At 34.1% G+C, this 23,897-nt stretch overlaps 2 protein-coding genes across 2 annotated transcripts; one reads left to right on the forward strand and one right to left on the reverse strand.

The window, feature by feature from the left end:
- Nucleotides 1-4,654: 4,654 nt before the first annotated feature.
- LOC126708679 (probable xyloglucan glycosyltransferase 5) lies at nt 4,655-8,688 on the forward strand. Its single transcript, XM_050408535.1, has 5 exons — nt 4,655-5,893; nt 6,445-6,753; nt 6,847-7,137; nt 7,272-7,385; nt 7,514-8,688. Exons 1-5 carry the CDS (start codon nt 5,171-5,173, stop codon nt 8,156-8,158), a joined length of 2,082 nt encoding a protein of 693 aa, XP_050264492.1. The 5' UTR covers nt 4,655-5,170; the 3' UTR covers nt 8,159-8,688.
- Nucleotides 8,689-15,127: 6,439 nt separating this feature from the next.
- On the reverse strand, nt 15,128-21,076 carry LOC126709336 (probable cyclic nucleotide-gated ion channel 14). The gene is made up of 7 exons (XM_050409539.1): nt 20,619-21,076; nt 19,945-20,527; nt 19,179-19,391; nt 18,788-19,089; nt 17,941-18,052; nt 17,078-17,314; nt 15,128-16,197 (listed from the first exon to the last, which is right to left on the reverse strand). The coding sequence occupies exons 1-7, from the start codon at nt 20,663-20,665 to the stop codon at nt 15,463-15,465; spliced, it is 2,229 nt and encodes a 742-aa protein (XP_050265496.1). The 5' UTR covers nt 20,666-21,076; the 3' UTR covers nt 15,128-15,462.
- Between the last annotated feature and the right edge of the window lie 2,821 nt (nt 21,077-23,897).

The following is a 23,897-nucleotide window of genomic DNA, read 5'->3' on the forward strand; positions in this document are numbered from 1 at the left end:
GAACTGACAGAAGTACTAAACCTGTTAAGATGTTAAGACGTGTCAAATTGATTCAATTTTTTTCTGTGTATAATATTACTTTTTGATTCAAATAAAAAGAAAAAAGAAAAAAATTCAATGGGAGTGGCACACCTGTATCTTTATCCTATTGATTACCCCCTCAGTTACGTCACAATGCACATGTTTTGTTATATGTATTGATATATTGATAATGCCCCCTTTGATATCTCCGTCTCTCATTTTCTTCTTCTTTTTGGTTTGTTGGTTTGGAATATTGGGGTTGATTGATCTCTCTTTGTCATGTATGTGTCTTTTCATGAGGATCATGACATGGTTGATTTGTCCACTTTGTTTAAACCGATTGAATTAGTCTAATAATTAATATGCAACTTGTTTCTTAATTCTTATACCTGGAACTTTTGAACTCAAGAAAGGAACAAAAATATTTAGTCCCAATAAAACTAAAATTAAAGTGTGATGAAATCGTACTACCATTAGAAATAATCATTCTATAAAGTTTTAGGCCATTCCCTATGGCTAGGACCCAGGAGTAACCTGAATTGATTCTCAACATTTTTTTTGTTCAAACCAGAATCAATTCCAATTTGGCTGGCTCGCACTCACTGGTTACGATATTATTATTATTATTATTTCAAATGCTAAGCCAACATCGTGGATAGAAAAACAAATTTCATTATAAATGCATATTCTACCTACGATGTCCAAACCTAGGATGCACAAACACAGATATGGATACAAATAGACACAGTACAAGTACGATACAACGATATGATCAATTTTTTAAAAATTATTACATAATACAGGTATAGCAAATAGGACATCGTTATGAAACGAATATGATACCCCAAATAAAGTGTTCGTATTCTAGGCCCAAACTTGCATATGCATCTAAACAATTAATTCTTTTCTCGACCATTTCATTTTAAAAGAAAGAACTTGCATGAATCTTGCAAAATATTGAATAAAAAATGTGTATAGTAATCTCATGCAATTATATACTTATTATCTATATTTAGTCATTTATATTTCCTTTCCTGTAATGAAATCCAAATTGTTTCAAAGGAGTATATATTAAAAGAATTAAAGTGGCGTCTATGTGATGCAAGTGTGTGTGAGAGCTGTGAAGAAAGAGAGAGATCAAACAAAGCCCATTTCTCCAGCTCAGGCAAATGATTATAAAAAGATTTTTAAGGTCATTGTGGATCGTTTAGACAGTCCAAAATCACATGCAGGGATGGCAGATCTGAAAATAATTGAGAAAAGCCATGCAAGGAAAACCGAAGCACGAGTGCACGACCAATATGGTTTGTGACAGAGAGATTCAACGAGTCTATGACGTACGTATAGGGGTCTTATCCTAATACATTTTTAAACTTTATAATTTTAGATATGTTTTATAAATCTTAAACTTTCAAAAGATTCAATTAAATCTTAATAGTTTTAAAATATAATGATTTAAACCTCCTTTCACTATTCCTCTAACATTGTTTGAAGCACATGTGACAAAAAAAAATTGTGCATTTTATTGAGCAGGTTTAAAAGATATTTATCTAAAACAATAAGGTTAATATAAAACTATTTGAGAACATGCAATTTAAATCAAACTTTTCATAAACTATATGAGGTTAACAATTTCACAGTTTGTGATTATTTTAATTTTGTGATTCATGGAAAGTGTTCACTTAGGAGTTAGGACTTGTGTTTAGAGGGAATTAATTATTGTTTCACACTCCCTAATGCATACTTTGCACATACAATATACACACTTTTAGACAAAGACTAAAAGACCTACCAAAGTATTCATATTTTTTTAAAAATGCTTACATTAAACACGTAATGTACACATGATTTATACAAAAAGCGTGTAAAAGAAGTGTGAACAATCAAAGTTTGAATTCAAATCTTTGGAAAGTAAAACTAATAGTAAACTATATATTAGAACTCTTATATTTATGCATGTCATATTATATTGTATGGAAAATTTTTAAGTATTCTTGGAGTAGAAATGTTACCCTCTCTTCTCATATTCATGGTGGACCACATCATGAATTTAATGAGTGGATCACACCATGAATGTAAAAGGAGGAAATACTATTTTCTGTATTTTGAGAGTACTTAAGAATTACTCGTATTGTATTGCTGCAAAACAATTAGAATATATATATCTCAAATTGTTAAATTACCAATTGTACCAAAAGTTTAAGTTGTTAGGAAATTGTGAATTTAATCACTTAACCATAAGTTTAACACCACCCTCACTTGTGGGCCTAAACTTCCTCTTAATAAGTGGGAGCCCAACAAGTGGGAATTTAACATTTTAAATGGGAGGTAGAGTAAAGCTAGAGATCGAACTCAAGATCTCCTTCTCTGATACCATGTTAAATTACTGATTATCCCAAAAGTTTAAGTTATTAGAAAATGGTGAATTTAATCACTTATCCATAAGTCTAACACATATATTTTTCTCATAACTCATAATCAATAATCAAGGTAGAAGTAGGTTGTTGTCCTATATATTTTGACTTACCAAAGAGAAGTGTTGTCCAAGAGAAAAACAGAAAGAAAAAGAAAAAGTAACCTGTGTCAAATCTACATTTAACTCCTTAGCTACTTAAGCCAGCAAAGCACAATGCCTTTAAAACGTAGTAAATTGTTCTGCAATTTGAAAGAATCATAACATTGACAAAAATCTAAATAATCCAACTACTTCAAACTTAAAATTGTCAGTCATCTTTATGGCCCCCTCCCCTAAAAAAGAAGAAGATAAATAGAGAAAGTCGCCAAGACCTAAACATTTATTTATTTCTAGGTAAGTAATAACATTAGGGAAAAATTTATGGATTTACTATGAACATAAGTTTAGAAAATATTTTTTTAAAAATGTTATGAAGAAAGAAAAGAGTGAATGATTTTTTTGACTAACTTTTTATATTTAACATAAAAATAATATTAAAACTTTCTTTAAATGATTTAATAACAAATATCCTAAAGATATCAGTTAATTGGGCCCATAATATTATCTCCTTTAGGAAGGAAATGCCATTATCAATCTCCTTCAAAAAGTGCAAAATAAAGCATGGTATGGAAGAGATGAGATTCTTTGCTTTTGATTACAAGAAAATACCTAAATAATTAATAAGAGAGTAGACAAAAGAGTTTGTGAGTCTTATGAGAAGCATTCTGGTAAGAAAAAGACCTTAGACATTTACTACTAAATATTAATTTTTGATAGTGGGACCAAATCATGAATAGGTATATTATAACTATACTACATTACTACAAGTTATTGCGGGGAGTAAAGAAAACAATCCATACTACTAAAGCCAACATGATTCTCTAGATCAACCACACCGTAATCTTCTTTGCCTTATATATATTAATTTACTCCTACATTGTTTTCTACAATAATATTTATATTCTTTGCCGATCAAAAAAATATTTATCTTCTTTTTTAAATATATATATATATATATACTTCGTGTACTACTTTTCTTTTTATTGGGGCAAGCACATTTCTAAAAGCTTTTGTTCCTTAATCATCTAATGATGGTGTACTACTATATTTTAATGAAAAAAATAATTAATGAATTATGATATGAATTTCCTCCAAAGACCTGTATGACAATTTAATATGTATCCACTTTTTATCAATTTTTTTTTTTATAAAATATATATTCACTTTTTATGGGCAAGACAGTCATGTCGCCACATTTGTTTTTGTCCAAAATATATTTGTTCAAAATTTATTGTTTTCATAATAAAATTATTATGCCTATTAGTATTACTGTATTAGGGTTGCCATTCACAAAGTCTGTACTCTCTGAAAGGAAACCGACATTTATACCCTTCACTGAGATACTTTTCTTCTACACAGAAAAGGGTTTAGTACAGGCCAGTATGGGCCTTTGATGTGGGCCCCTAATCCATATATATATATATATATATATATTTTTATCTTAACTTTATTTTTTGTTTTAAATTTATTTATTTTGCTAAAGGTTTATTCTTTTTGATGAGAGCTAAAGGTTTATTCTTTTTGTAAACTAATGAAGTGATTTAATAGAATTATCCCCATAGCCCTTAGCTCCTGACGATGTAAAAGCATAAAAGAATATTCTCAATCATACACAACTTACATGTGTAACATGTCTCTCTAAAAATTTACCACTAGTTAAATATTACTATTACTTTCCTTTTTGTTTTTACTTACCATTATTATTATTATTTTTACTATTACAGGAAAGCTGACTTAAGGCAAATCTAAGCATAGCACCAAAAAAAGGTTCTTATTATAATGAGTTACCAACTTACCATGTCTAGCTCTGCTTTTTATTCCATTTTCCTTCATTCCAAGCGAGCTTGCTTACACTTGGAGTCAAGTCAACACACTCAAACACCTGAAAAAAAAAAAAAAAAAAAAAAAAAAAAAAAAAAAAAAAAAAAAAAAAAACCATATCTTGATTTTTCACAACATAATGAAAGTGTGTTTACTTATAGTCAACTCCTGTATACTCTCTCTACCAACTTGCTTGCTCAGCTTCAAGTAGCATATGTTCGTTTTACACTTTCTTTTTTTAAGAGAAAAAAAAAACTTTTTTTTTAAGGAAAATAAACCTTAATGCCATTTTAAAGTACTAAAGTTAGATTCTATAAGCTGGAAATTATACACCAAAAATTAAGAGTAGTAAAAAATTTGGAGGGAGTTACTTGGGCGGCTGTGCTTTTGTTGTCTGGATTGCTTGACAAATACCCCACATGGTTTCGAAGGACTCTTACAGCTGCAGAAGATACCTTCCCTCATAATGTGGCTTTTCCCATGTTTAAGAGTGAGCGAGACTGGCTTTTGTGTTTGTGAGAGTACAATTACAATTACATAGAACTGAACAAAGCACTAACCTCCCAGGGCCCCTTCTCTTTCTTGGTTTTTTTCTTCTTTTTACTTTCTCACATTATGTGTGTGTGGAATTAATGCATGGTCTTTAAAGTGAATTCCTTTTAGCCTTTCTTTGATATTCTTAGCTATTTTCTCAAAATGGGTTTTGCTCATTTCTCAATTTTGAGATCTGGGTTCTGAAATTTTTTTTTTCTTTCAAAGGTTCTTCATTTTTGTGTTACTTTTTCAGTTTGAGGTTCCAAATTCCAAACTTTAATGGCTCCAAGATTGGACTTTTCTAACTGGTGGGCAAAAGATACCCGCAAGGGAAACCCAGTGGTAGTCACAATGGAGAACCCAAATTTCTCAGTTGTGGAGATTGATGGTCCAGACTCTGCCTTCAGGCCTGTAGAGAAAAGTAGAGGCAAGAATGCAAAGCAAGTGACATGGGTTTTGCTTCTCAAGGCTAACCGTGCTGTCGGTTGTGTTGCTTGGCTAGCCACTGTGCTTTGGGCATTGCTTGGAGCTATCAAGAAGAGGCTGATCCATAGGCAAGGAGTAACCTTGGCAAGTGAGAAGATGGGAAAGGGGAAATTGCTTTTTAGAGTGATTAGAGTGTTCCTAGTGACAGCCTTGGCAATATTGGCCTTTGAGGTTGTTGCTTATTTGCAAGGCTGGCATTACTTCAACAATCCCAGTTTGCACATTCCCAAGACCTCTGATTTGGAAGGCGTGCTCCACATGGTCTTTGTTGCTTGGTTGACGTTCAGGGCTGATTACATTGCACCACTAATTCAAGCACTCTCTAAATTCTGTGTTCTGCTATTCCTTATCCAATCAGCAGACCGTATGGTGCTTTGCCTAGGTTGCTTGTGGATAAAATACAAGAAGATTAAGCCCAGGATTGTGGGGGATCCCTTCAAGTCTGATGATTTGGAAGGGTCAGGCTATGAATTTCCTATGGTTCTTGTTCAAATTCCAATGTGTAATGAGAAGGAGGTAAATAAAAAACTCAACTTTTTATCTCTCTCTTGCTTTCTTCTTACTTTTTTGTACAATATCTTTAGATTACTTAGCTTCTATCTAGTGGAAAATTCTGGATTTGGGAGTTTTTCTGCACTAGGCTCTAAGAGTTATATTGTTCTTCTTTTCTTTTTTTGAAGAGGAGTTATGTTGTTTTGGGGAATGGAATAATGTGAAATTTAATAAATTGTTGAGGGGTTTGTAATAGTCCGGAGTATTTTGCATGGTTCAGGTATGATGAAAGTCAGAAAGTGTTAAAGATAAAAATAGAAATATGTGCCTTTGCCCAATAAAAATAAAAAATAAAACTATTGAGATATAATTCAGCAGTACTTAAAAAGGATTTGAGAATTGTGTCACGGTCAGATCTGTTTTTTTAGTTAGTGGAATTGAGGAAGTTACCCTTATAGTTGATATGTCTGATGAGGACATCAAAAATTAGTTCAAATATGTATAAATAATTATTGGCTTTATTTTGGTAGATTTTTCTTGATGTTGATAACGTTTTTGATATTGACCTCAAGCAGGTTTATGAGCAGTCTATCTCTGCGGTATGCCAACTTGATTGGCCAAAGGACCGTATACTCATTCAAGTGCTTGACGATTCTGATGATGAGAGTATTCAATGGTTAATTAAGGCAGAGGTTACCAAATGGAGCCAAAGGGGCATCAACATAATCTATCGACATCGCTTGGTTAGAACCGGTTATAAAGCTGGGAATCTCAAGTCAGCGATGGGCTGTGATTATGTTAAGGGTTATGAGTTTGTTGCAATCTTTGACGCAGATTTCCAACCTAATCCTGATTTTCTTAAGCAAACTGTACCACATTTCAAGGTGGAAAAAGAATTATACACTTTTTAGTGAAATTCTTTGGTCAAAGTACTGCTCAGGAATTAATCTGTTTGTCTCTCTTACCTTGTATTGCAGGACAATCCTGAACTAGGTTTGGTTCAGGCTAGATGGTCTTTCGTGAACAAGGATGAGAACTTGTTGACTCGTCTCCAAAACATTAATTTGTGTTTCCACTTTGAGGTGGAACAGCAGGTTAATGGGGTATTCCTTAATTTCTTTGGTTTCAATGGAACTGCTGGTGTTTGGAGAATTAAAGCCCTGGAGGAATCTGGAGGCTGGCTTGAAAGGACCACTGTTGAGGATATGGACATAGCTGTCCGAGCTCATCTCAATGGTTGGAAGTTTATCTTCCTGAATGATGTAAAGGTAATGTAACATATGAATACAGATGTAAGTGAAGAAGCACATGAATTGGACCTAATTTTTTTAAGCCTTTCCTTATAACCTGAAAATTTGTAGAACTGTTTCGCTTTCAAGCCTTAATGTATGTACATTTTCAGGTCCTTTGTGAAGTTCCTGAGTCATATGAAGCTTACAGGAAGCAGCAACATCGCTGGCATTCTGGTCCAATGCAACTTTTTAGATTGTGTCTTCCAGCAATTATAACTTCTAAGGTACCTCAGATAGTCAACCTTGATCATTCCCACATACTGATTACTTATAACTGTAGTATACGGTCTTCATTTGCAACTATTGATTACTTAAATAAGAACTAAAAAGGCTTAACTCTTTGATATTGCAGATATCAGTATGTAAGAAAGCCAACATGATACTGCTATTCTTTCTTTTGAGGAAACTTATCCTTCCCTTTTATTCCTTCACATTGTTCTGCATAATTCTTCCTCTAACCATGTTTGTCCCAGAGGCTGAGCTTCCTGTGTGGGTTATTTGTTATGTGCCTGTTTTTATGTCCTTCCTCAACATTCTTCCAGCCCCAAAATCCTTCCCCTTCATTGTTCCTTATCTCCTATTTGAGAATACCATGTCTGTTACAAAATTCAATGCAATGATATCTGGATTGTTCCAGTTGGGTAGCTCTTATGAGTGGGTTGTCACCAAGAAAGCTGGCAGGTCATCAGAATCCGATTTACTGGCTGTTGCTGAAAAGGATTCAAAAACAATGAACCAACCACAGATCTACAGAGGAGCTTCTGAGAGTGACCTTTCTGAACTGAACCAAATTAAGGAACAGAAAGAAGCAGCTCAAGTTCCCGTTAAGAAAGTTAACAAGATATATAGGAAGGAGCTTGCGCTGGCATTCCTTTTGCTCACGGCTTCTGTCAGGAGCCTGTTATCTGCACAAGGAGTCCACTTCTACTTCCTGCTTTTCCAAGGGGTGACATTCCTTCTTGTGGGTCTTGATCTAATTGGAGAGCAGATGAGCTAATAATGAAGGGAAGCAATACAAAGGAGTAGAAAGAAAAACCACCCTTCTGCTTAGATTCAGTCTGTGTGCATTTTAGCAGCAATGATGATCTGTGTGGGCAGTGCAAGCGAGGAAATCGGTTCCTTTTTGCATGGGAAGATTGCAGTGAAGGGGTAGCCCTCCAATTCAATAAAAATAAATTTCTTGCATTCCTTATTTGATTTTAAGTGTCCCATAGGATTAATTCTGTGTTTACCCATCATCCTCCACACCATATTTACAATTTTTATTTTTAGTCATTTATTTCCCACATAGGGCATTGGTCATTGTAATCTTCGATAGGGATTGAATTATCTTTTGTTGTAGATAGGAATAGAATACTCTATTTTCTTTAGTATATTACAGTTGACATCAACTCTTGCTTGTGTGTAATTTGGCATCTCCTATTCAAGCCATACTGTGTATTTATATAACGTAGAATGCAAAGAGTAGAGTCTAAGAATGGGATTGCACAATGCTTTCTGGTTTATAGATTCTTTCTTTTTTAGTTAGTGAGACATGTAAGACATCTTTCTGTACATTTTTTTTTTTTTTTTTTTTTTTCTGGTTATTTCAAATAACAAACAATTATTCTACCTACCTCTCTCTCTCAAACATACATGAATGATGACACATGCACTACACACACATGTAGCTGAAACTCACCACCCTTTTTTGCCATTCTATTACTATTTTGTTTCTTCTGCAGTGCACGTGTGCAAGTTTTGAGTTGAAATCTAGATGAATAGAAAGTGTCGGCAGGAGAAATGGGTGAAACCAAGCTTAGCTTTATATACTATAGGGGTGGCCGGCTGAGGATTTAGGTTCATCAACGCACTTTATACTTTTGAATTATAGGGTTGGTTATACATACATAATTGAGAGGACCAATATCTTTTGTAGGGCATAAGCTGATTCTGGCTTTTGTAGATATGGTGGTTTCTGGTTAGCAATAGGGCCAAGTACAAATTAACCCCATGTCCTTGACCATCCATCTATGGTCCACTCCATTAAAGGTTTGTCATGGACTGCCGATTAACAAAATCTTTGATTTGACAAGCCAATTGTTATGCCCCTAGTATCTCATTTTATTCACTTTGGAATATACCTAAAGCAGCTAAGCTGGCAAGTCGGTTAGGGTAGGGTGACATTAATGCTAGGGGTATAAACTTTTTTGACAAAGGTGGTGTTGTAATAAATTGGAATTGAAATAACATCCGTTGACCATTAATATTGGTGGTGCTCAAAAGTTATATTACTATTTTTAGCACCACCAAATACAAATTTATGGTTGTATTAGTGGAACCAAAATCAAATAATTTGGTTTTACAATCAAAAGTGGCTGTGCACGGTAGCTCAAAGGTAAAAAAAAAGTATTATTAAATTGTATATTTATACTACTTTATATTAAATATCTTATTTTATTCATGTGTTCACACTGTTTTGTAGTGAATATACTATTTTATTGTAGTGAATATATTATTTTATTGTGTTGAAAACTAAAATAAAACCACTGATGTTGGGTGTTTTGTAAAGTGAGAAATTAAGATAGATAAAATAACTTTTTTTAGAGTCATATTGCTAAATTTATGGCTCCACCAATATGGATGCTCTTATAAGTATATTATTTACATTATTTTTATTATTAACAACAATTACAACATATCACATGAACTATTGTAAAAAAAGATTATAAAAAATTTTGTTCACCTATAAGGTGATTTATTATCGCTGTAGTTGTGATTCAGTTTGACGGTCTTTGTTTATGGTATAGAGTCCTAACGGCTACATTATTATTATACGATGAAGTATGTTTACAAAGAACCCTAGTAGGGTATATATAGGAGTTACAATGTCTAAGATTTGCCCTAGACTGGCTTTACACTAGGGTGAACCTCTTGGGTCATTACCACAGTTTTAAAAACCGGATCGGACCGGTCGGTCCGACCGGTTCAACCGGGAACCGGCCTTCAATCCGGTCCGGTTATGTTAAAAAACCGAAAATAATGTAAAAACCGTGAAACAGTAAAAACCGGCCGGTTCAACCGAAAAACCGGGAACTGGCACGGTTAAACCGGTTACTGACCGGTTACTTATTTTTTTGTCCTTTCCCAGCCTAAAACGACGTAGTTTTGTTGTTTTACCCTAAAACAACAAAACTACGTCGTTTTAGGCTGGGATCCTAACCCTAAAGCTCACTCTCATTTTGTGTTTGTCATTTTCATTTTTCACTATCTCAAACTCAGACTCTCCAATCTCAATATCTCCGCCTCACCCAAGCTCACAGCCTCTCTTCCTCACCGCTCACAGCCTCTCTGCCTCGCCGCTCAGAGCTCGCCCTCTCCGCCTCACTCTCTCCGCCTCACTGCCTCGCCAGTCGCCGCTCGCCCTCTCCGCCTCACTGCCTCTGTACCTCGCCTCACACTCTGCCTCGCCTTCTCTGCCTCGCCCTCTCCGCCTCACTCTCTCTACCTCTGTAACTCGCCGCTCACACTCTCTAGTCTCTTCCTCTCTGCCTCGCCCTCTCCGCCTCAAACATTTTTCTTCCTCTCCGCCTCACTCAAGCTCACAGGTTTGAAGTACTGGGTTTTTTTTTTTTTTTTTCTTTTTGGGTTTTTTCCTTCTCATCCTTACGGGTTCTCGGTCTCGCCCTCTAAAGTGCTCTGCTTTCTACTTCTTGGCTTCATCAGGTAAGGTAACATTCTTTTCTTTTGATTTTATTACTTGATTTTGATTACTTGATTTTGATTTTCATAATTTTCTTTTCTCGGTTCTGTTTTTTTTTTTTTTTTTCATTTCTCTCGGTCATCTCAGGTTCTCCATTCCTTCACTTCACTGGACTTCACTGGGTATGTGCCTAAGTGGTAACTTTTATTTCTATCTTTCAATTATTACTTGATTTTTTGATTACTTGATTTTGATTTTGATTTTGATAATTTTCTTTTCTCGGTTCTTTTTTTTTTTTTTTTTTTTTTTCATTTCTCTCAGCTTCATCTCAGATTCTCCATTCAAGTTCTCGGCTTCATCTTAGGTTCTCTGTTCTGTGATTGCCTAATTGGAGGAGGATTTTTTAATGGGCTTTCAATGAGTTGTTGATAAATGTTGTAAATCAGTAAATGTGTGGCAGTGAACTCTTTGTAATGTGCTAGTCATGAGCCTAATTATGTTTTTAGTATATTAAAAAATTATTAATTATTTATATAATTTAAATAAATATTAATTAAATTATTTATGACGTCACCGGTTCGACCATCGAGGTCCGACCATAAAACCGGTAATTAGTTCATTTTCCGGTTTTTTCACCGTACCGGTTTTTAAAACCATGGTCATTACACAACAACTACAATAATATTATCTCTAACATATTTCAAGTAGCACCTCTTGATATTTTTAAAAAAGGTGACTGTTCAAATTCTCATATTCTCATTAAAATGGATGGTCGAAATTAAAGTTTTTTTTTTTAAAAAAAAATTATTTTTTATAATCTGGTCGAAATTAAAGTTACCTTATAGTTGTACATATCCTTACATGTAAAAGAGTATGTAAGAAAATTTTCAATGATTTGACATATCCAGGGTCAATTTGTAATGCACTTGTTTTTTTTTGTTGGTAATTCACCCTTCAAACAATCATTTGTTATAATAGCATGTCTTTCATGGCATGCATGATGTTTAGGTTGGCTATATGTATTTTCAAGACATGATGTAAAAAACTAAAAAACTTTAAGAGGTATACAACATTTTACTTCTACCCACAAAAAAAAAAAAAAAAAAAATGCATTTACGTTATAAAAATGGACAATGAAATTGTGATAGAATCATAGAAGAGAGATTAGGTTTTTAACTTTCTATTTTCGTAAAAGGGATCATTTAATTTTCTTTTTGCATTTATTTTATATATTTTAAGTGAAGAGAAATATTCGAAATATGGATGTTTCTATTAAAAACATGACAATACTATTAAGTTAATAAGTTTCTTGATCACTAAATTTAAATAAAAATAAAAAATAAAAGGATTATTATTATTGTAGGGACAAAGACTCAAAATCATGTAGTGGGCTTTGGGCTTCACCCGGGACAATTGGCGAATCCGAGGAGAGGCAAATGGTCACAAAAGGGACTCAAGGTTAAAGTCCCATAAACAGGAAATGCATGAGAGATGATCCGAGGAGGAATACCTCCTCACATGCGATCGATGTAGCTCAAATGCGTAACTCTAGAAATTAGAGGGCCCCTCCGAAAGGCCCTGGTGATGGGAGTGCGCCATATAAACATATGGGAAAGAAGGAAACGCAAAATATCTAAAGAAAAGCTGCTACCACCGCATTAAATGCAATGCAGCTACTTTTCTGGCCGTATTTATGTGAAGAGGACCTCTGAACAGTGTTGCCTTGGCTACCACAACTCACAGAAGGTTGAAGGGAGGAGTTTGATGGGACAGGCACTCAAGTGAGAATTTGGATGATCAACAAGTGTAGGATCAAGATGGCTCTAAGAAGGTTATATAATGTGAGAAATCCCCATGGGGGAAGGGGAGAGAAAAGAGAGAGAGAACACTGTAGCAATCTAAACTGTCTTAGTATCCAACGGTAATCAATATACTATAATTTAGCCTCCTCAGACTGAAAGTCCATTGACATCAACATCTTTTATTTGTGCTTGATCATCGTTTAGCTCAATACTAGCCGTTGTCCAATTCACTAGGACCTAGTTCTTTGACCCATTCTCTACAAATTCATTGTTTTGGGCTTATTGGACCAAGAGTCCATACCTTTTGGGCTTGGACCTCAAATCGTGACCCTACAATTATTATTATTATTATTTTTTTTTATGAAAATGAAAACCATTCAAAAAATTTGATGGGTGCCATCTTATCTTATGATTTTTTTCTATGAAATTCGCGTTTTAGGTCTAAAAATCCTAAGATTTGCAACATTAAATAATTATTTCCACATACATAATAATCAAAACCGTATCCTCTTTCTTATCATAAATAAAATTTATTTTTTATTTTCTTAATTTTTTTTTAGTTTTGACAATAATTTAGTGTTAAATGTCGCTTTTATCATGTACGTTATTGGAATAGTTACATGTTTTTCACCACATAACTTATAATGGTTTTTATTATTATCAATTTTCTTGTAAGTTATGTGTATTTGTTTTTATTACTTTACATTCTTTTATTTATTGACTCATGCATCATACGAGCGGGTGGGCATATACTCCTAATTTAATTCTCTCATTTTCCTCTACTTAGTATCCGCTTGGATACGGATGAAAACTCACGCGTCTGCGTTTTTGCCTTTTTTTTTTTTTTTTTTTTTTTTTTTTTAACTAGTGCCTCTTGCACTGTTCATGGGACATGAACATGAACAGTGCATTAAGGCAAATGTACAGTGTTTGGGGGAGTGAACAGTAACTCAAAAATTATTTTTTTATTTTTTTCAGCAATAAGTTTTTAGTTTTCAGCAAAATAAGCGGTATCCAAACATATCCTTAGTGTGTGTTTGGGACAAGCTGAAAATTTCAGCTTATTAGCAATTTCAGCTTATTTTTGCTACTATTCATGGGTCCTATTGTACTATTCAGCTAACTTTTTACTTTTATTTACAGTACTTTTCAGTTAAATAAGCTGTTCCAAACGGACACTTAATATTTTAATATAAATTAATTAATACATACAATCATAATTTTATAATTGTGTTGATAAAGTAAGGGTTTAGTGCTGCTTAATTATATTTGGGAATCACCCCCAACTAGTTTGGATGCTTTCTCCAAAAAAAAAAAAAAAAATAGTTTGGATGGATAGATCTTTTTTAGCTTAATTTTGGTTGTATTATTTGTCTATTTAGCTTAAACGTATGATTTATTTATTTATTTATGTATTAATGATTATTGATATTATTTTCGCTTTGGTGTTTAAAGCAAAGAAATTTAATTTTAATATCTACATGGACTGTAATCTTGTTAAAGTGGTGATTTCTATACGATGATTAAGGGATGTGAGGAGCTATTATTTTCTTACCAGCGTACAAGCTAACCCGAATCAAGCCCAAAATATGTAATTACAAGATGGGATCAGCCCCAAATATTGGGTTGGACTTGGTCTCGAGAATAAAATGCTTGGGTTGGGCCTGGGTCGGACTCTAACCTGCTCCGGCCCATCTTAGTTAAGGTCTTATTCATTTCTATTTAAATTGCAATAATTGTTTATTCATTTTTAATTAATATCTTGAATGCCTTCCTGCCCTAACAAAATTGGAATCATTTACTGGTGGATAAAATAATCAGAAGTTCAGAACTAGAGTAATTAACAAAAAATGTAGACTTTCAGTTGACCTCATAGTTTTTTTTTTTTTTTTTTTTTTTTTTTTATTTTTTTTTTAAATTATTATTTTTAATTTTAATTGAGATAATTTGATAGTTACATTAATAAGGGAAATGGTGATTGTAACTTTGATTCTTTTAATTTAAGAGAGCAGACTATGCCACTGAGTTATAAGAGTGTTGACTAAATCATTGAGAATTTAATTCAATGCTTCACTTGTAAGCTCACTTTTTTTTTCTTTTTTTAAGAATCAATAAAATAATAATCCCTGAATGAATAAAGCCTATTCCTCAACCTGCTAGAGAGAGAGAGAGTTTTGGAGAAGGCAAACATAAGATAACAAAGAAACTCAGTCTTGTTAAGTCTAGAAGAGAAGATGGAGTCAGGAGGAAAACTACTTGAAAACTTTTTTGTATTCAAGATAAACCAATTTATACTGGACCCTGTTGTCAAACAGTCCTTGTTCTATAGTTTGTGCAACAATGGTGATGGTTTTTCTCTTTTGAGCAATAAAAAATTTGTGTTGTCACTGTCAACTGGAATGTGCAAGTCATTTTCTTTGTAGTTCACAGTTGGGCTTATATGTTAGGAGTTTCAGTGTCCAAGATTGTAGAAATGCAAGGATTAGAAATGAACAACTCAATAAGTTGCAAGTTTTATGGCACACATTGAATCCTTCAGCTGTAAAATATGCTTAAACTATGGTCAGATCTACTTTTAACAAGACATGCTAAATATAAGTACATGCTAAAGTATATATCATACATGTTTGATACAGCTTTTGGAAGGGCAATACCAATTTAGTATACAGTTTATGCAATCACACCTGAGCGTTAAACCTATCCTACCATATGAAGAATTTAATTTCCTTTTGATGATTTTTTGAAGCTTTGTTATCTTCTTCACCCTTGGCAATGATAACCATTGGCCCTCATATAATTTAATTTAACACAATCGAACTAGTCATCCTCTGGTTCCATTGAGAAGTCTGGCTCTTCAGGCTTTTGCAACTTAGGCAATCCAACATCCTTGATTTTCTGAGCTCCTCTCCGTGTGTTTGCAGCAAACCTTGAAGCCAATATTGTGACACCTAGGTTCTGCTTTGCTTGCAAACTAGTTGAAGATGATGTAGAATGCTCTTCCTTACCTTGTTCTGTTTCATTAGCTACTTGCTCATCAAGACTATATGAGAATGACTCTTTCATGCTAAGGCTCTTTGCAGTCATCCTCTTCTTGTGTCGACGCCAAGCAACCTGAATGAAGCAGGCAGCCCATGTCCTCCAGTGGTGAGAATAAAATCGGAAAGTATGCTGTAACTTCTTACTATGGAGACGTCTAAACTGATTGGCAACAAATTTGAGATCTTCTGCTCGCAGTGCAAAGGCTTCCACTTCAACAATGGCTCTAACTGTTCTTGTAGAAGAAGGCAAGTTGACAGTAGATTTTGGAAGCAACGCCCATGCAAGCAGCTCTTCCCCACAAAAATCACCTTGTCTCAAAGTAATTGAGTTGAAGAAACCTGTCCGGCCTCCATTTGTAGTTGAGCTCTCTAGCCTCCCTCGGATTATAAAAAGCATCTCTGTCACAGGGTCACCTTCACGAACAATGCAGGTGCCCTGAGTACTTAAGGATGACACCAACCGCTCACAAATAGCATCAAGTAGTTGATCATCCATCTGTGAGAAAAAGGGTACCTGCAATTGGAAAAACAGACAAGCTCAACTACACTATTGATGTAAGAAAAAAAAAAGAAGAAGATTACTGCTTCAATTTGTTGGATGGTTATCAATGTTGGGAATAATAAGAATTTCTCTTTAAATCTGAATGAACTGGAAGTGGAAGAGTTTCTCTTTGACTTTCTCAAAGCATTGATAGGGTTTATAGGAATCAGGAACCAACATTGAACAGTTCAATCCAGTACCTACTTCGTAAGGAAAATAGAATTATTAGTTTGTATTCTATAAAAGCTGATTTACATGGTGTATCTACAAGAGTACTACCAAAATACCGGGTTCTGTTCAAACACAATGCACACTCGGGCACATTAATAATAGCAGCTTCTAGTATTCCCTCCTGAAGAAGTGGCCTTAATTAACAAATGGGATAGGCAATGAAGTTAGAAGCTACATGATACCAGTGTTTACATTTATATCTACCAGCAGGATCATAAGGTTTGGGCATTGGCACAAAATTTTTACTAAGCGATAATCCTCACACGGTCACACTCAACACGCAAATGCTTGATTTTGGAGGGGAAAGATACACCAATAATTCAAGAGAATTATCAACATATCCAGCAGGAAAGAAGGTATGCATAACTAGACCAACTACTCATTTCTTTACTGCAGAGAATTGTAGAAAAGTCCACAGTATAAGGAAGTTTGTATTGCTTGTTTTGAATAATCAATCTTCTTAAAGATCTCAAAGTACACCCATCCATAGGATAAGAGCAGCTACTGGGTTTAACAGCATAAATATGTGACATACATTATCAGAGGATGGAATCTGCCTTGACAAATCATGGACTGCTTGCAGATTTTAGCGTAAGTAAAATAATCTAGTACAAGGACTTACACGTCGAACAAGGTCCAAGCATAGGTGGCGTTGGATATCTCGACGGAGATCTGGAGGTAAGGCACGTAAGATTGACTCTTCATCAACTCCTCGAGTTGCAAGCCACTTGTACTGCACAAATCGCCTGACACGTTCTTGCAGATCCTGAGGGAGTTGGCGATGTCTCATCCACTCCTCAGTGTCTCGTCGCTTGAGCCTCCACTCCTCAAGCCTCACAGTGATAGATTGCAGATAGGTCTACAACAAATTGAAATTCTGGAAAATGAGCTATAAAATATACTTTTCTCAGTGCTTGAGAAATAACATCTAAAGGGATTGATGTGAATCTATTGCAACACAAGAGACCTAAAACTAACTATAATTATAATAAGTGAGATGTTCAAGACTAGTAAACAAATGGAATTCTAAGTTCCAAAACCATCACCCTAATGAATTCCAATATACCTCTATGAATATCCAGGACATCTCCAAGAATTACTTTGCACAGAAGTGCTGAAAAAAGTTTACACTACAGTGTACTTGTCAAGGACCTTAAAAGAGCCTATCAAGTATAGAGATTATAAAGATATCTTTCTTTCTACATACTATCAAAGATAGCAAATGACCGGCTTTCTACTCTTCGGCTACTGATGAATGCAGAAGACATAAGAAAGCAAAGGTTCTCAGAATTTAGGAGTCAATCAGAATGAAAATTGAGGCCTTGGAAAAATAAAAATCTTATTCTTAAAGGTCCAATGAATCATTTACAAGTATCAACCCAATAGAAAAAGAGAAATTAATTTTATTATGGAAAATAATTGAATTTTGATTATGAACATAACGGTTACAGAGGATAATTGCAGTAAATAACAGTGTAAGAATACCTGCATATTTCCAATCAAATGGGCAAACAACACCAGTCCCATTATTGCAATGAGTATGGCAAAAGAAGTTTCCCCTATAAATGTGCTTGTTGATAAATTCTGGCCATAAGAACTGAAAAATATAGGAAGCAAAAGAGAGACATCAAAATTCTGAATGAACAAGCCATTTAAGGCACCTGTTTCTGTTAGCCACTCGAATAAAGTAGTGATTTTTTTTTTTTTTCCACTAAATAAGCATTATAAGCTGGTCGTAAGTATTAGTTTATATCTTTAAGTACCATACTATGCTGCCAATGCAGACTTTTCAAGTAATAGACAATCTAAAGCACAGATGAGATCCAGAAACAAAGCAAAAACCTACTATTTGTTCAAGATACTTCACATTTTTAGCAAAAAGTCCACTAGTTGTTCAAAAAATCCATGAGTTAGAAGATTTGATACAGGAGTTTTTCAGTTTGCCTGAGACTTGTGACAATAAGGTAAAGTATTAGTTTTAACATGTCATTTATTTTTCTCTATGCATTGGCTGGTGACTCTTCCCCGTTGGTATCAGGTGGCAACTCAATTAAAAAAGAGAAGAAGAAGAAGAAGAAGAAGAAGAAGAAGAAGAAGAAGGAGAAGAAACATGCAATTAAAAGAGGGAGGAAAAAATGAAGTTGAAATTTTACGAATAGTATATATAATAAGATCAAATTGATTAGGCCCTCCCCTTAAGTATAAGGAGTTATAAATATCGACTTCAACTGTCAACACAGATGATTACAGAGACACTCATGTATCATAACATCCTTTAAATTGGAAATAAAAGTGGTGAATATGATTAGCATAGCATGTTCATGAATTATACCTCAAGTTCTGTAAGCCCCACCACAGACAATAGAAATACTTCTCAACAAACACTGAGGAGACAACATTATTTGTCATGGCATTTGCAAATAGGCCATAATTGAAACTGCTAGAATTATTTGGATTGCAGTTATTAAACACAGCAGTGCTGTTTTCCCATTTGATGCGATCATCGTCATCCAAAGTATCACATGACAAGTAACGAGGGACACATTTTATAGGGCTATCTTCCATTCTGCATTCAGATTTCCAGCAAGTTGCATACCGTTCAATGGACAGCAAATACCATGATGCCCCTAAGACCTACAAGAACGGAAGTCAAATCTTTGCAGAATACTTGAGAAGATATTGGATGTTGGGTTATCAAATATAAGCAGAGAAAAGTTACATACATGACTAGCTAACATGTAGAGTAGGAGATTATATGCAGCCCCAGCCCAAGCAGTTTTTGTGACGACACCAGTGGCTTTGATAATCTGAGAACTTAATGGGAAAATGAGATATAGTCTGGGAATATATTGGAGCAGAACAATCAGTACAAGGGTATTGTCAGTACTATGAGCTTGTGAGGATTTAATTGCTGGTAGAATGAACCATATCACAATCTGCAAAGCAAAAAGAAAGTTTCCAAGAATTAAGAATATACATGATTTCTCATGGTTATTGTGTAAACTATAGTCCATTATAGGATTGCCATAGCAATCCAATTTATCACTTTTTTCGCAATGCATCTAACATATTCTACAGCAAACCTGAGCAGCGAACAAAATCGCTAGCAACACCACCCCCCCCCCCCCCCCCCCTCCCCCCCTCTCTTTCCTATCCAAAAGTTCTTTTATGCTAAAGTAGGCTCCAATCAATTGCTGAGAAATAGTAGGAAAAGAAGAAAATTTGGAATGTTAAAAAGCCACTTCAATCCAAATTAGTTACTTAATGTTTGAAATTTTGCATTCTGTTAGTAGAATCACTTGGCAATTACATAAAGAGATCAACATAATTTTCTTTTACAATCTGCTTAACTATAATTCAGTAACCAAATTCTAAATAAACCTCAATAAACGATAGATTTGTTTTGGTTTTTCTTTTTCCCTGTTTTGAACCCCTACAAAACCATAGAATCAGTTGCACATGAATCGCAGTGAAACCAAATTGCAGTACCTGAGGAAGAGGCAGCGCAGCTATGAGATCTACCAAGAAATCCGATCTTAAATACCGCCTCAAAATCATCTTTGGATCCATGACAAGCTCACCTCTCCCAAACACTCTTGAACTTGGTGATACAAAAGCTGTCCGGGACTTTATGACTATATGTAACATGTAAAATATATCAGCAATTGTCCTAAAACACGTTATCACAATCCCCAGTCTCAAATCAGTTGTCATACACAAAGTACTGGCATTGTTCACTACCATTGGAACGTAGAAAAAAAGTGGATCAACAAAGAGTGCTACCAAACAAAAAAAGAGGAAAATCCTGTTCCATTGCAGGACAACGTCACTTCCAGGATCAAGAATTCGCCTATGCCATTGCTTATGATTCTCTGGGGAAACCTTAAGCTTTCCAAACGTGGAAGTTGTATTAATACTTTGGTTTTTAAAATCGCGAACACCAACACCACCACCCTCTGGTTTTAACAGAGCTGCAGAGACATTGTACACTGGCAAAGGCTTTTCTAACTGTTTCTGGGTGTCATTTTTTTCCCATGGAGATCGTAGATTTTGTTTTTCATCGTTGTAAAACCTGTGGAATTGAAAACCCATTAAGCAAATTACATTAAGAATGAAATGGGAATAAGAGAAACAGTCAAACAGAGGACATAGCAGAGAATTACCTCACTTTCTTTAGCTCCATGCTTGTATTTTGTTCGGTCGCATACATGAACTAAAATACAATGAAGAGAAAAAAAACATGGAGTGCATGAGTTCTACCAAAACAACATTTTTCTAAGTATCCCATTTTTTTCCTGGAACAAACTTTATGACGCTTCTCAATTCTCTTTCTATTATAAAAATATGGATCTTGATTAAAACTTCCAAGAAAAAGGCTCCACTGCACCCAAAATTTGAAAACTTTTGTATTGTACAAACAAAATTTAGAGTAGAATTTCACACAGATAGAGAGAGAGAGAGAGAGAGAGAGAAGAGAAAAGAAGAGGAAGAGGCCTGATTGAAGGCTCAAACTTAGGTGAAACGCTGTATGTATGGGTTTAAAATTTTTAATGTCGTTGACTTTCGTTGAAGCCCAAGAAGAAAACCAACAGTAATAGCTAGGAAACACAGCTCAAATAGATTTTAGTCTTTTTTTTTTTCTTTCTTGATAGCTCAGATAGTTTTAGTCACTGTTTTTTTTTAGGTATATTCAATTAAAAAACGCATTGGACTAAGAGAGAGAGAGACGTGCGGGCCATGAATTTTTATGAAAGACTGGCAGTGGCCCTAGTGAAAGAGAAGAAGAAAAGGAACAGAAACCCATGTAATAAGAGACATTTTTTTATGGCAGATTTTTTGCTTTGGTTTTAGGATTTCATATTAGAAATTTAGAATCTCTTTCATAAAATATATTTCTTTTTTCGTTTTGGAGATTGGTTAAGGTGGCAAGCAAGATCTCATTTTTGGCGCAGACTCCGGGTCAAACTTATGTAGGATCCACACCACAGCTGAGCAGACATGGTTCACAGCTTATAGTAGATCCAAAAATAAATTTAGGCTCACTGTCATGTCCAAAACAGTATGTTGCAACAATTTTGAGTATATATGATTCATGTGTCAATGTTTTTCAACAAATTGACTTGCTACTTGCTAGATAATTGTTTCCTTTTTTTCTGTTTTTCAACAAATGAGGGCACAAACAACAAATGGAAACCTGTCTATCAACATCTTGACCAAAATGTCCAAAAAGAGATAGATGAAATGGGTTGAGGTTCCCAAATTGAACAAAAGGAAGCCCAATAGGTAAGAAAATGAGTCAAACCATTCGAAGATTTTGGTCAAAAATTAAATTTAAAACCAAAGAAACGGGGGAGCAAGAGCTGTATATTGGCAATGATGGCCCTGAGATCCTATAGAGGAGTAGAGCTGTATATCTCTAATTTCTATAGATAAATGATAGATCCTCATTGATCAAAGTCTAAACCTTTGTCCTTGCCTTATTCATTTCCATGTAGGGCCAAAGCATTAATGCATATTATTGACAAATAGGTGTCACTAAATGATGATAGTAATTGAAATAGATCGATTAACCAGTGTACACACAAAAATGACGTTTTGCATATGTTAGGAACTTAAGCTTACCTTCTATTTTAATATACATGAGAGAGAGAGAGAGAGAGAGAGAGATTTGTGAATGAATGCAAAGGGAAGAATAAAAAAAAAAAGAAAAAGGAAAGAGAAGTATCTTAGGGCCAACCGGCCAAGGATTCTCAATGGAATTACACATGAAATACCTGCTTAAAGGGTTCTGAACACTATGTTTAAATAAAGAGAAATGTTAACTAATGCCCTTAAAGAACTATTTTTAGAAATATTTTATTGGGAGAATGATAAAACAATAAATGTGTTATTGACAGCTTTTTATATTTCTCATTAAAGTGGTGTCAAAACTTTCCTCTTATAGTTTATTAACAATTACTCTAAAGGCATCTGTTAACATGACCCTTAAATAAAAAACATGAGAAATTACAAATGAAATGACAATCCCAATTTTATTTTATTTTTAAATAATTATTACATTCTAAACCATAAATATAAAGCTAATTAACTAATAAAAGTTTGCCGACCGGTGAATTAAAAGCTTTAATAATGACTGACAAGTAACCAACAATCGATTATCACATTCTCAAAAAAAAAAAAAAAACAACCGATTATCAATGTGAAATAGAGAAACGGCAATGCCGTGCCCAGCTGATACCTTAATGGCCAAGGATTGCAGTATGACAAACTAATAATAACACATTGGCCAAGTTAAATCTTAAATGAAGTAAGAACTAATTAGTAGGACTATAATTTACGTTTCTAATAATGAGAGAAATACCCTTTATTCCATAATAGTAATATATTCTACAGTTGTAGTAGGTTAAACCTTTAAACCTAGGACTGAGCCGGTGTAGTTTTAACACGTTTAGTATTACACGGAAAAGAATATAGAGAATAGTATGCATTATTAAGGTTGTTTAGTTGTTTTGATGTCTCAAACGACAGCATTTATATGTTTTTTGCTGGAATCAAACGGCAGCATTTATTTCAATCAGAAAAAGGGTGTACATTTGGATATGTTTGGTGGCACAAAGAGGAATTTCTTTCAATCATATTCCTGCTGAACCTACCTTTCTATGGCTTCCAAAGTAAGCGTATGGGGCATCTTTGAAACACTTTATGTTGGAGTGTGAATATTGGGTTGAATTGAATAAAGCTTTGTCGTATTGAGAAATTTTCAATTCAATCCATCGTCTGTAAAATCTAACTCAACCATTAGGTCGGGCTGATGATCGTACTTAAATGTTTCATGTCTTGTAAAAAGTTTTTTTTTTTTTTTTTTAAGAAGGATATTTTGTAAAAAGTTGAGTTTTCATAGACTATTTAAGCCCCATTTCTTTTTAATTATTACTATAATCCTAACAAATTTTCAAGTTTATTGAAACTAATTCTGAAAATATCAAAGTAAATCAAACTAAAAAAAGTTAAAATAAGGATAATAAGGAAAAAGTTTACCTTCAAACATGCTTAGTGGAATTTTCCTTTAACTCATTATTCTGCACTTGAAAGAATTGTCCACTTACTTTTAGTCAAATAACTTTTTTAAAAGAGTGATGTGACTTGTTTAATTGGTACACATAAATTATCTTATAAATTACCATGTATTGGATTAAAGGGGATTCTTTAAAACTAGTTTGGGAAAAAAAACTTTATCCGAATGGTATAATATACTTATATATATGTTAGGTCTAATTGAGCTAAATATGTTGAAAAAAACTATAAATCCTAACCAAATTTAACACAAGGTTCAAAAAAACAATTCCAACACACAAATAACCAAATCAAGACATCATGCTAAATTGGATTGGTTGGTTTTGTTTAGTCGGGTTTGATGCACACTATTTACACTAATTTATACT

This window comes from Quercus robur, chromosome 12 (assembly GCF_932294415.1).
Source record: "Quercus robur chromosome 12, dhQueRobu3.1, whole genome shotgun sequence".
Classification (NCBI taxonomy): domain Eukaryota; kingdom Viridiplantae; phylum Streptophyta; class Magnoliopsida; order Fagales; family Fagaceae; genus Quercus; species Quercus robur.

Coding starts and splice junctions, on each gene's coding strand:
- LOC126708679 (XM_050408535.1), top strand. CDS start 5,171: ATGGCTCCAAGATTGGACTTTTCTAACTGGTGGGCAAAAGATACCCGC. Junction 5,894..6,444: donor CAATGTGTAATGAGAAGGAG/GTAAATAAAAAA, acceptor GACCTCAAGCAG/GTTTATGAGCAGTCTATCTC. Junction 7,138..7,271: donor TCTTCCTGAATGATGTAAAG/GTAATGTAACAT, acceptor GTACATTTTCAG/GTCCTTTGTGAAGTTCCTGA.
- LOC126709336 (XM_050409539.1), bottom strand. CDS start 20,665: ATGTATGCGACCGAACAAAATACAAGCATGGAGCTAAAGAAAGTGAG. Junction 20,528..20,618: donor ATGGAGCTAAAGAAAGTGAG/GTAATTCTCTGC, acceptor TCAATTCCACAG/GTTTTACAACGATGAAAAAC. Junction 19,392..19,944: donor CTGCGCTGCCTCTTCCTCAG/GTACTGCAATTT, acceptor TTTGCTTTGCAG/ATTGTGATATGGTTCATTCT.